The 13,731-nt window shown below is 39.9% G+C and overlaps 1 protein-coding gene and 1 pseudogene across 1 annotated transcript; both read right to left on the bottom strand.

Moving 5' to 3' along the window:
* Positions 1 to 1,231: 1,231 nt before the first annotated feature.
* LOC108334306 (berberine bridge enzyme-like 22) lies at positions 1,232 to 8,316 on the bottom strand (annotated as a pseudogene).
* Positions 8,317 to 9,494: 1,178 nt separating this feature from the next.
* LOC108334451 (WPP domain-interacting protein 2) lies at positions 9,495 to 13,182 on the bottom strand. Its single transcript, XM_017570306.2, has 3 exons — positions 13,073 to 13,182; positions 11,829 to 12,864; positions 9,495 to 10,358 (listed from the first exon to the last, which is right to left on the bottom strand). The coding sequence occupies exons 2-3, from the start codon at positions 12,835 to 12,837 to the stop codon at positions 9,607 to 9,609; spliced, it is 1,761 nt and encodes a 586-aa protein (XP_017425795.1). The 5' UTR covers positions 12,838 to 12,864; positions 13,073 to 13,182; the 3' UTR covers positions 9,495 to 9,606.
* Positions 13,183 to 13,731: the final 549 nt, after the last annotated feature.

The following is a 13,731-nucleotide window of genomic DNA, read 5'->3' as shown; positions in this document are numbered from 1 at the left end:
CGTTCGTCCGCTTGGCTTCAATCATCCGGCCTCACATGCCACTCGACCTCTACCGTCCGTCACCTCAAGCATTCAGCTTCTATGACCTTCGGCTATACAGCCTCTACCGCTCGGCCATCCAGGTCCTCATGTTCGGCCTCACTCATTCCCGCTTTTTTGCCGTTCGGCTTCATATCCTTTCGGTCCTTCAAAACTGAACTGCGCGGTCATCCTTGGTTTGAAACGTTCAGACCACAGCGAATACAGCCTCCCTCAAACTCATAAGTCCTATAGTTACCACGTCCGTAAAAACGGAACCGTTAACTCGGACTTGGGGGGCATGTTATGTAGTAAGATATTTATAAAATATCTTAGATATTATATTTATTACATAAAATATCTTAAGCGGTTAAGATATTTATAAAGCCACTAACCATATTTTTAGGTAAGATGGTTATTTTTATTTTGCTTATAAAATACAATGACAGGGCAAAAGTTCAGGTACGTTCTCTTTATGTCTAGAGATCCTAAATAATATTTGAGAGCAGTATCATAATCACTCTCTTGAGAGCTGAGGCTCCATAACTCACATCTGACTTGAGCATCGGAGTATCTTTGCAGGTACCTCCCCCTCCTTTGGCGAGTATGAACAACAACAATCGGAGAAGAGCAAGCATCCCAAACAGCCAGGAACAACAAAGACACACCGAACAATATCTACACCGAAACAATAAGTATGAGGTATAAAAATGTTACATTTATTCCAAATTTAAGATTTAAGATTTTATTATGTTAAGCAAACGTCATATAACTTGTGTGTCGGAACACCTTTTGACGGATACAATCTCGCACACCAAAAGATTAAAAAAGAAGTTAGGAAACTTGAAAAAAAAAAGGTGTGAAGTAAAGTGTTTTGATTGTGATATGAGATTTTGTACCCGAATGTACATCTTTTTTAAATGTATTATCCTATTTTATTATTTAAAAAAAAGTGTATTTACATATAAAAAATCTTAACGTTTAATGTTTATAAGTCTTATTCATACAATTTACTTGGATTTGCAACGTCTTGTTGTCAGTAGAAGTTAATCCATCGATCTGTCTTTGAAAAAGTAGTTTTTTAATTTGGAGAAAGACCAAAATAGTAACAAAAGTGGGACCCTATTTGCAACCTACCTTTCAATCAAATTAGGGTAATTAAGCCTAACGAAATTTGATTAAATGTTAAGTGCAAAATTACAACATTCAACACTTCACCATTGAAAGTAATCCAATATGATGCATTATTAGACTAACATATAAGTGGCAAGAGAGAACAATCTTATGGGATCTTGTGACACTTGAAGTGTTATAGAACTCCACACCCATTACGAAAATTCATCATATCCATTTTGAATTTGCATCCCTTATTTAGTGCTGAGCATAAGACTAACATAATTTAAGTACCACACAATTGTTCCAGTTCCTCCCAATAACATACCCCTTTAAGAATGAAAGGAATTGAGGAGAGGAATACTCTGCTCATTCCTGAAAAAATTTTGAGGGTCAAACTTTGTCTTGATCTGAGCCAATCTTCTGAAGTTACCCTTGAAGTACTTCTTGCCCCAAACACTAGCCTTTGAGTAGCTTGTGTTGTGAAGCTCGTTTTGGCCTAAATCAAGATCCTTATAGTTGAAGTAAGAAGCTCTAGGAGATTTTGAGACATAAGGAGTCATGTATTTGTAAATCATTTTAGCCCAAAGTTCATGCCTCTTGGATGCTTCCTTGCTATTCACTTCCCACTTCACCAAGTACTGTATGTTGTACAAGTTTCCCTTTCTGTGCGGAAATGGGATTTCAGATTCTGAAATTTCACTCATTCTGCCACCATATGGTTCCAATATCAGCATTGCCAATGTATCTTCCTCGGCAACCATTTTCCAAGCTCCTTCTAGACCAGATTCTGGTATTGCCTCCTTTACATAGTCAGACTTGGCCTTGAAAGGGCTTTTGAAAGTGGTAGTTCTGTCGAGCAAGAGTTCTAGAGGGTCATCTTTGTTGTATCCAGCAATGAACATAACTGATTGAGTCCAGTTCATTTCAATGCAGTTTTTGGCCTGCAGTCCTAGTTCTGAGAAACTCTCATTCATCAGTGGCATCAATCTGTCTATTCCTCCAAGGAACACAGAGTTGAACACTGCTTTAAATTTCTTTGATTTGTCACCACTGTTTTGAGCAATTACTCTGACGAAAAGATCCTCATGCAGCTCAGGTGCTATGTGTTGCCAACTGTGAATCAGATTGTTGGCTCCTTCCTTGATAGGAGGCTAAAGGTGTATGTGAGAAGAAACAGAAGAGAGAAGCAGTTAGTTAGTTAGTGGGTCAGTAGCCTAACTGTTTTATCAGTTAGGAAGGGGGATGTATCTGTTAGGAGGCCAAACTTGTATAAATAGCTAGAGAGGAGAAGGATAGGGACTTTTTGTCAATTCTTGTATCTGAATCAGACTTGTAGTCTGCTTGGGGGGAGATTAGGCTCCTACGTTCCTATATTCTTGTATTCTTTCTTGTTCTCTATTAATCAGAGGAGGTTATTCAGTATTATGGAGGATTCTGTGTGAGTTAAGGTGTGGGAAGCGTATAGGTTTCATTACTCGAGACCTATCATTTGGTCCGACCTGCCGGATCCAAACGAATTGGAGAAAACGCGAAGATGGAGAATGCGACGGAGGCAAGGCTTGAAGCCATTGAGATTACGATGGAGGGGATGAAGGCTGAATCGGCGGCGGTACGAAGGGACCTTCAACAAATAATGAAGATTTTGGGAACGCAAGGCCATCACGGTCCTCAGACGGAAGGGAGTTCAGAAGATAGCTCCGTCAACGATAATCAACATAGGGGACCCAGAGTGATTGGAGTGGGCGAAAATGGTGGAAAAGGGGGAGAACAGAAACCGTGGAGGAAGAGGGTAGAGTTACCGACCTTTGAAGGAGAGGAGCCACTCAGTTGGCTCAATCGGGCAGAAAGATTCTTTGACATACAGAAAATAACGGACGACGAAGAAAAGGTGGAACTCGCATATGTGAGCATGGAGGGGAGTGCGGCGTACTGGTTTACGTTTTGGAAAGAGAAGGCTCGAAATCGATCGTGGGATGGCCTGAAGGCGGCCATGATTAATCGCTTTGGGAAGGGATTCAGAGGCACGGTGTTCGAGCGATTGGCCAATCTACGGCAAGAAGGCACAGTGGAAGAATTTGTTCGGAGTTTCGAAACGTTGATGGGGCAGACGAAAGGGGTACCGGAGGAACAGGTGTTAGGGTATTTCTTGGCTGGGTTACGGGAAGACGTGAAGGGACAGGTGCGAATTCAGAATCCTTCTGAATTAATGGAAGCGATGAGGATAGCAAGGGATGTGGAAGATGCGGCGCTGCGAGTTCAAGGATGGCAAGCAAGTGGGTCTAAGACGAACCCATACGTTATGCGACCTATCGGGAATGTGACGCGAACGGAGCCGGTGAGAACTGCGACGACCCAAGTAGTGAAAACGGAGGGTGGAGGAGTCGCGAGAAGAGAGGGAGTGGCGTCGAACATGGTGACGAGAGGGAGCGTCGCGACGGCCGGTGACGGTCGAGCCAGGGCGGTCCGTAACTTGCCCTATCCTGAGTTCCTTAAGAGACGAGAAGAGGGTAGGTGTTATCGATGTGGAGGGCCCTTTGCCCCCGGCCACCGGTGCACCGAGAAGAGCCTCAGAGTGTTGCTATTGGCGGAGGACGAAGACGAAGGAGATACGGAGGTGATGGACGATACAGGGGAGAAGACGATGGAGTTATCGGCATTTTCTGCTGAGGGGTGGACCGGTCCGAGAACTTTGAAGCTGATGGGAACAATAGGCGAACGGAGGGTGGTGGTGTTGATCGATAGTGGCGCCAGTCACAATTACATCAGTCGGAAGGTGATGGAGGAATTGGGATTGACGGTGACGGACACTCCGGCATACTGCGTAAGCTTGGGTGATGGCCATCGGAGGGAGGCGCGTGGTCGGTGTGACAAGGTAACAGTGCAGTTGGGGGAAGTCGACGTGGAAGAAGATTTTTACGTCTTCGATTTAGGAGGGGTGGACGTAATCTTGGGAGTTGCATGGCTGGCCACATTAGGAGAAGTAAGTAGTAACTGGGGTAACATGACGATGATTTACAAGGTGGGGGATAGGAAGATATGCATTAAGGGTGACCCATCCCTATCGAGACAGCTGGTAAAGGCGGAGTCACTGTTAAAAGTGGTGGATGCAGAAGCGGGGGCCATGGTGTGGAGTTTAAGTAGAGTGGAGGCAGATGATAGTAGTGAGTGGGGAACATATTTGACCGTGGGACAGAGGGCAGAGTTAGTGACTCTGCTGCAGACCCACTCACACTTATTTCGAGGTTTGCATGGCTTACCTCCGACACGTGTCCAACAGCACCGTATCCAGCTCAAGGAGGGCCATAACTCTATAAATGTAAGGCCTTACAGGTATCCTCACCTCCTCAAAAGTGAAATTGAAAAGCAAGTTGAAGAAATGTTGAGAGCTGGAATCATCCGTCCCAGTACAAGTCCATTTTCGAGCCCAGTTATATTAGTGAAAAAAAAAGATGGAAGTTGGCGTTTTTGTGTGGATTATAGGGCGTTAAACAAGGCGACCATACCGGATAAATTCCCCATACCAGTGATAGAGGAATTATTGGATGAACTCACGGGTGCCAGGTACTTTTCTAAGATTGATCTCAAGTCCGGGTATCACCAGATACGTATGGAGGAAGAAGACGTGGCTAAAACTGCATTTCGCACCCACCAAGGACATTATGAGTTTCTCGTGATGCCCTTTGGCCTCATGAATGCCCCGGCAACTTTCCAAAGTACCATGAATAACTTATTACGGCCCTATTTGAGGAAATGGGTTTTAGTATTTTTTGATGATATCCTCATTTACAGCCCCAGCTGGGAGGATCATCTGAAGCAGCTGAATCTGGTGATGCAAACGCTGGTACGGGATGGATGGGTGGCAAATCAAAAGAAGTGTGAGTTCGGAAGAAGAAAAATTCGTTACCTGGGCCATCAAATTTCAGAAAGAGGGGTGGAGATGGATGATGAGAAGGTAAAGGCCGTAAGAGAGTGGGAAGAACCCAGAAATTTGAAGGCGTTGAGAGGGTTTTTGGGGTTAACAGGATATTACAGGAGGTTTGTGGAGGGGTATGGCAAATTGGCCAAACCATTGACTGACCTATTGAAGAAAGGCAAATTTGAATGGAACGAAGGGGCGAGAGAAGCGATGAAGCAGCTGAAAAATGCGATGACTGCTGCACCTGTTTTGACTCTACCAGATTTTTCCCAAGATTTTCATATTGAGTGTGACGCGTCGGGAAGAGGAGTTGGGGCTGTGCTGACTCAAAATAAGAAGCCAATTGCGTTTTACAGCAAGGCTTTATCCGAGGGAAACCTCAGCAAATCCATTTATGAGAAGGAGTTGATGGCCTTGGTCTTGGCCATTCAACATTGGAGGCCGTATTTGGTCGGGCGGAGGTTCACGGTGCATACAGATCAAAGAAGTTTGAAATATTTGATGGAGCAAAGGATCACTACACAGAGTCAGCAAAATTGGATGGCAAAATTGATGGGGTATGATTTTGAGGTGGTATATAAAAGGGGAAGCACAAACAGGGCAGCTGATGCCCTTTCGAGGAAGAATGAAGGAGAGCTGGAGGGGAAAGAGTTAAGGGCGATATCCAGGCTTTTTTGGCCAGATTTTGAAGAGGTTGTCAAAGAAGTAGAGGAGGATGCAGAGTTACAAAAAGTGATTGCTGACTTGAAACGGGATCCCAATTCACATGTGCCATATACGTTGGAAAATGAACGATTACATTACAAGGGTCGATTGGTACTGTCGGCCAAGTCAGTTTGGATTCCAAAATTGCTGGGTGAGTTTCATGTAACAAAAATGGGGGGACACTCGGGAATTTATAGGACTTATAGAAGGATAGCTCAGTCACTGTATTGGATGGGCATGAAGAAGATGATAACAGAGTTTGTAACCAGCTGTGTGGTGTGTCAGCAGCATAAGTATCAAACATCATCACCACATGGGTTGCTGCAACCCTTACCCATTCCTCAGGCAATATGGGAAGAGATCAGCTTGGATTTTATTGTGAGACTGCCTAAGTCACAAGGATATGATGCAATCATGGTGGTCGTAGATAGATTGAGCAAGTACGCTCATTTCATGGCACTAAAACACCCATATTCAGCAAAGACCGTGGCGGATGTGTTTACCAAAGAGGTTGTAAGATTGCATGGGATACCAGCTTCTATGGTGAGTGACCGAGACCCTTTATTTCTGAGTATTTTTTGGAGAGAGTTGTTTAAAAAACAAGGGACACAGCTCAAGATGAGCACAGCATATCATCCGGAAACGGATGGGCAGACAGAGGTTGTGAATCGCATAGTGGAGGGATATTTGCGTTGTTTTTGTTCTGAACAGCCCAAGAGTTGGTATTTGATGTTGCCTTGGGCAGAGTTTTGGTACAATACGAGTTATCAGGGGGCAGCCAGGTGTACCCCATTTGAGATAGTGTATGGCAGGCCTCCTCCTTCTTTCAGCCGTTTCATTCCAGGAGAAACTCCAGTTGAAGCAGTAGCTCAAGATTTGATGACCAGAGATGAGGCTCTCAAGCAGCTAAAATACCATTTGAGTCGTGCTCAAGATTTGATGGTACAGCAAGCGAATAAAAAGATAAGGGAAGTTGATATAAAAGTGGGAGATTGGGTCTATCTAAAAATCAGGCCACACCGACAGCTTTCAATGCCAACCAGGTTGCATCCCAAACTTTCTGCACGGTATTTTGGGCCGTTCAAGGTACTGCAGCAGGTGGGAAATGTAGCGTTTAGATTGGAATTACCTGAGTCAGCAAAGATACATTCGGTGTTTCACGCATCACAATTAAAGAAGGCAGTGGGGGATCGAAAAGTAGAAAAGGCTCTGCCCGAAGAGTTGCAAGCAGAGGGACCTGCTTTTTGGCCAGCAAAAATTCTGCAACAGAGGCAGATACAGCAGGATGGGGAGTCAATTCAGCAAGTATTAATAGAATGGCAGACTGGAGGTGAAGAAGGAGCAACTTGGGAAGATTTAGCCACAATCAAAGATCAGTTTCCAGACTTCAACCTTGAGGACAAGGTTGAAAGGGGGGGGGGGGAGTAATGATAGGAGGCTAAAGGTGTATGTGAGAAGAAACAGAAGAGAGAAGCAGTTAGTTAGTTAGTGGGTCAGTAGCCTAACTGTTTTATCAGTTAGGAAGGGGGATGTATCTGTTAGGAGGCCAAACTTGTATAAATAGCTAGAGAGGAGAAGGATAGGGACTTTTTGTCAATTCTTGTATCTGAATCAGACTTGTAGTCTGCTTGGGGGGAGATTAGGCTCCTACGTTCCTATATTCTTGTATTCTTTCTTGTTCTCTATTAATCAGAGGAGGTTATTCAGTATTATGGAGGATTCTGTGTGAGTTAAGGTGTGGGAAGCGTATAGGTTTCATTACTCGAGACCTATCATTCCTTCAATGTTCTTTCAACATTGAACACTGTAACAAGAGCTGGAACTCTCACCAACCTGATCTTCCATGCAAGGATGACTCCATAACTGGTAGCACAACCTCCTCTTATGGCCCAGAAAACATCTTCTCCCATTGATTTTCTATCATGAATCTTCCCATTTGCATCAATGAGGTAAGCATCAACAACATGGTCTGCTGCCAGGCCATGTTTTCTCATAATGGTACCTTGTCCCCCTCCACTGATATGCCCACCTATCCCTATACTTGGACAGGTTCCTGCAGGGAATCCATGCACTTTGCTTTCCTTTGAAATTTTGTAGTAAAGTTCACCCAACGATGCTCCAGCCTGAACCCAAGCTGTTTCATCAGCAAGGTTAACTTGAATGGAACGGATGTTGATGAGATCAACCATGACAAATGGGGTCTTACTGAGGTATGATAGCCCTTCGTAATCATGGCCACCACTTCTGACTTTGAGCTTCAACCCAAGTTCTTTGCTGCATCTGATGCCTGCTTGAATTTCTGATTCATGGAAAGGTGTCAGAATGAGAAGAGGGTTCCTTGAAGAATTCAACCATCTAGGATTCTGCTCCAATGATTCCAACACTGGTGTATACAGTGAAGAGGATGTGGTAAAGATTATTTTTGCAATGGATTCAGAATTCCCATCAAGTTGATTTATGAAGCACTCCTTGAATTTATTTTCAAACAAGGTAGAAGCTGAAGATGAACATGAGATTGGAAGAATCAGTATCAGAAACACAGCAAGATAACTCATCTGCATGTTTTCTTCTCTGCTTTTGGTTGATTGTGTTATGTTTTATATATACATTCACATATCCACATTAATATTGTACCAGAGAAAAATGGTGAAGCTAATTTTTTTTTTCATTAGTCCAAATCCTCCCAACTAAATAAACCGAGGGCAGCGATATTTTCAAAGTGGCATATCTGAGTCGGCAGCCACATATAAAGTTTTGTGCTAAGTGTTGAACCGATGAAATTACATTAATATACTATTCTGCAGTGTTAACAGTTTCTATTCATTATTGATTCTTGGTTTGTAGCATGATTGGCTAAGCTTAGTTATTTAAAATAGTTAATCTTCTAAAGTTATTTATGGTATCTAGCACAGTGGTCAAAACCATAACACAACATGCAAGTTCAAATAATTTATGGGTAAAAATTTGAAGCACCTTCACTTTGATGTTGTAGAAAACCAGTTAGTTGGCTTTATGCTAAGACAGAAATAAATCTTGATGCACAAATCTCAGTCATACGACTCATATATAACAAGAATGGTGAAATTGTGTGATGTATGCTTGAAGTTGGTAGCTCACACATTAATAGAAATGTCAGACTGATTTTGTGGCTCCGAATTCCTCCGTTTTCACATCATTATTATAGTTAAGAAAATTAAAATCAACATTATTTTAACTTTTCCAATGTAATAAAAGTTAATTATTATAATTTATTTATACTAGTAAAAATATTAACAATTGACAACAAAAATTAAAAACAAATTAATGATGATTGAATTAATTCTGTAAAATTTTATATATTTTTGAGATGGAGAGAGTAATATGTATGGTAATGAATCACCATGTTTCCCAAGTAATGCCCCTGCTTTTGCTAATATTATATCTAGCACACCAGGTACTCTTAATTGGGCAACTATCACACCAACATCAACAAAATATTAAAATGCAGAACAATGTAAAGACTTATTTTATATTTTTATCTAATCAATATTATTTATCAATGATAAGGTTGTTCATTTTTGTAATAATTACCATAAAAATCCTATCAAAACAAGATTATTTCTGATCAATTAATCATGTATTAAAACTAAATACAAGAAGAAGAAGAAACTTACAACAACAATTGTTTTGTAAAGCACAGATTACAAGGAGCTGTGCACAAAATCATAATAGAACAAAGAGAAAATACAAGCTATCCCCCTACCCAGAGAAAGAAGGGTCAGTTTTATATTATAACAACGAAATTTTACATTCAAAGATCAGCAAAAAATAGAACTTTTGAGATTGCACAAAATGAACCTAATTTTGCAGACCTAAGTGGGTACAACCATCCCAGAATTGGGTGATAACTGTGACAGAAAAAACCAAAAGAAGAAAACAAAAAAGATTATCTGTATGAGAAGATAAAATGTAACCTTACATACTTTTTTCTGCAGCACAAAAGACTCCTGAACAACTACACTATCACCACAATATTTTTCCAACTCTTCTGCTTTGTTTTTCAGAACTGAAGCCTTACCCTCTGCATCTACAAGTTTGTGCAGAACCTGCGCTTGACTTTCAGACAGTTTCTCTTGTTCTTCCAATAATGACTGTTGGAAACTTGCTCCATCCTTCAGGTTCTGCTTTGCTGCCTTTGAGAAGGCTAGGTATCCAATCTCAGTTTCAATCTTCAGCCGGAAAAGGTGCTCGAGCTCAGATTCAACCCCTTCGCATTTTATCTCAGAAAAACCTGCCGTTCTAGCAGATTCTTCACCAGAAATCTTTACACTAGTCAAGGATGTTTCAAGTTCAGCAATCCTGGAGTCTTTCAGAGCAAGCACACCTTGTAACTCCTCCAGCTTGCCTTCCAAAATATTTATATTTTGTGTCAGGCTCAATACCCGAGGATCCGAGGAACTCGAAGCAGTTTGTTTAATTTCTTCAGCACCAGACTGATCAGAATGGCTTAATTTATTAAGTCCAAGATCAACAGTAGTACCAGCAGATGCACTGCTACACTTGGCAGAGTCATCAACATCCGGTGAAATGGCTTCAATCCCAATCTCCCTGAATTTCTGGAGTTCTGCAACAGCAAATGTTGATTGATCGTCAGCAATAGCAAATCTATATTAGTTCTTCTTACTTTTAACCACTTAACAGAAAAGAAAGAACTTTAACATACCATAAAAAATTAAGATGAAAAAAAAAATTGTTGTTTCTCAGTATTATGCAAATAATCTACTTTCGGCATCAACACAAGCAAACCCTAAATAGATTAAAGGAAACGTTATAATATAGTCATTAATTATTTAAGTAAAACATAAATTTAAATATTAATGAGAAATAGAAAACAGCACATGCTGTTCCAACAGATAATAGTTCAGATAGGGTAGGGAGGTAGAATTGTAGAAAGTAGCATAAAAGTCAATAACCTATCTTTCACTGTTTCCCGTTGCTGCTGTCATAAATGATGTATTTGACCAACTAATAGGACCAAGAAAAATTAGCTGATCTAGAATTCGTATACTCTCTGAATACATGGATTTGACTCAAACAAGTAGAGGTAATGTAATCTTAGTCTTTAATGAAAACATTACTGGTGGATCTTCCTGTGCACGCATGATTTGTAATGCATGCACACTAAATATTAACCATTAAGCATCGATTTTCGAATTAACATCTAAGAATAATTACGTCCCCCTCCATGGACGAGTTGGTCACTTTTAGAGGTGCTGGATCATGAATAAATAATCAACAACTAATATCACAGTACCACGACAAACAAGCTAGTTTTGAAAAGAAACAGAAAATTAATACATTATGCATGGTGGTCCTACTAAATAAACAAAGCTTTAATCGAAAAATACAAGCGAACTTATATGATTTATCAAAAAGGCTTACAAAGGAAACTAGAGTAGACCTGTAGACCATCACATATTTAAGGTATATAATAAATTAATCAAGAAGTTTAAAAGAATAAAAACTATATGGAAACAGAATATTGATCATGCAATGATTTAGTTCACAACATATTCAGATTCATTGGATAAGCCTCAACCACATATCACGTATAATGTATCAGTGAAGTATTTATGGAATGTCCAAAATTATACCAAAAACTGGCAACTGCTACTCAAATTAAAACCATAGTTTTGTTTTCAAACAAAAAACAGACCCTTCACTATTCCCCATGCAAGGTGCTCAACAAGGAGCCAAATCCGTTTAACAGAACCAAAACAATGGATTCCTCTGGTTGAGTTTAGAAAAATATAAAATCATAATGTTTAAAAAGTTGTGAAGTTCAATCAGACCGAAACATATCAGGTCAGTCATTGCATTGATATCTACTGTTACAGCTTAATTGACAGATGAATTAAATCATGCAGCAGAATCCAATAGTCGCGAAACTTCTAATTAGGTAATATTTGCAGCATAAATTTTCTAATGATCATAAAACAAAGAAGCATAACAATATCAGTTGCAAAATGATAAGGTGCAAGAGAAATATTCACAGAAAAGATCAAGCTTTCCAGAAAAATCGAAAAAGACAAACCTTCTTGAAGTGCCTCCTGGACAGCCTGAAGGCTATTAACTGATTCAATTAAGGGATCTTCAATGGATGATGGTTGGTTGTTCACACTTTTTTCTTCTGTAACATCCCAAGACAAATTTGTAGCCAAATTATCCGGTAGAAGATCTTCATCCTCTACAATATTTTCGTTGCCATAAACAGCTTCAACTCCCTCAGTGAAATCATTAACGTGTGCTTCACCACTATTAACTCCATCATAAATATTTGTCCTACCACTGTGTTTTCCATTACTAGTAACTGAAAAACCACCCTGCTTAAAGTTGGAGCTTCTAGAATCAGATTCCAAACTAGAGACAGAATTTTCTTTCTCAATTTGGACCCTTCCACCTCCTCCTGGTTTCTTACTGCTTTCAGTCCGTCCCTTTCCCTGTTGAACTCGTTGAGCCGAGTTCGGTAAATGCTTTGAATTCACATTCTTACTACGGTTTTTCTCTGGCCTCAACTTGGGCTCACTAGCCGCCGTAGAAGACTTGCTACTCCGATCCTCACTATTCTCAGAATCAGTTCCAACAACATAACCAGATCCAAGTGCGTATCTAGAATCCGAACTCGAACCATGAATCACATTCCCGTCAGAAAATACTACATTCCCAAACATATCCGAAGATCCATCGCTTCTCTCCTTAACATCACGCAGATAAGGCTGCTTCTCACTCAAATTGGGATTGGCGGGCAACCCCCTCTTCAAGACTTTGCCAGAATCAGCACTTGAATTCGGATCCTTAACAACATTTCTCCTAATTCTCTTCCATTTCTTCAACCCAACCCCCTTTGTCGGTGTCCCTTTGGAATTCACTCCTTCCCCACTATCCACTTCAACTTCATCGACCGTACCCTTTTGATCCAACCCGTTGACACCCGAAATTCTCTCCAATTCCAACCCAGTCTTCTCGTTTCCATAGGGACCACCGTTTCCATTTCCATCATGATTCACTTCGTTCTCTTCCACGGATTCGCTACCCAAATCCATGATCAGTTTCGAACCTCTTTTCTAAATCTGGACATGGAAATCAAAACCCACTTAAAATTAATTGTCCCTTAAGCAGCAAATGAAATGAGAATTCAAGAACTTCAATACAAAGCAAAAAATAATAATAACTAAAAAGAAACGAAAATAAAAAACGGCTTTTTAAAATAAGCAATCAAAAAATTGAATGAGAGAGAGAAAGTGAAAAGGAAGAGGATCTATGAATTAGAGTAATTACCTTCATAAACGAAGTCCTTGGATTGGACACGAAAACCCTAAAATTTGGGATTTTGATGGGAATTGTAGTTTTATAGGCAGAGAAGGGATCGAAATGAAGGGAAATACAACATTTTTAAATTAATTATATATTTATGTGCATACAAATCATTACATTCTTTTATTAAAATTTTCATTTTTTTTCTTCTGAATTTTATAAAAATTTAGTTAAGGCTAGTTAGCTTATTATTTATTAAATTGCACAATTTAAGGAAATAAATAGATATTACAATATTTTTAAGTATAATTATTATTTAACTCAACACTCATCAATAAGTTGCACTGTGGAAAGTAGAATATTAATTACTAATTACTCATATTTAATCATTAATATTAATAGAACCGAGTTTGTAGAAAAAAAATTAAATTAGTGAGAGACAATCAATTATGCTTTAAATTCTTTTTAACAATACAGTGATAATTTAATACCTAACAGTAGATTGAATAATTTAATTAAATAAATAATAAATGATTTGATAAAAAGCTGAAACAGCGACAATGGAAAACGTGGGCCACATGGAGACGGTGGCCCACAGTCATATCATATAATGGAAGCAGTGTACCTGGATCACAGCTTCTTCACTGCAACATAATTTTAAAAACATATATACTTTTAGTTAA

The sequence above is a fragment of the Vigna angularis genome, chromosome 11, assembly GCF_016808095.1.
Source record: "Vigna angularis cultivar LongXiaoDou No.4 chromosome 11, ASM1680809v1, whole genome shotgun sequence".
Classification (NCBI taxonomy): Eukaryota; Viridiplantae; Streptophyta; class Magnoliopsida; order Fabales; family Fabaceae; genus Vigna; species Vigna angularis.
This window is presented reverse-complemented; position numbering and strand designations above follow the sequence as displayed.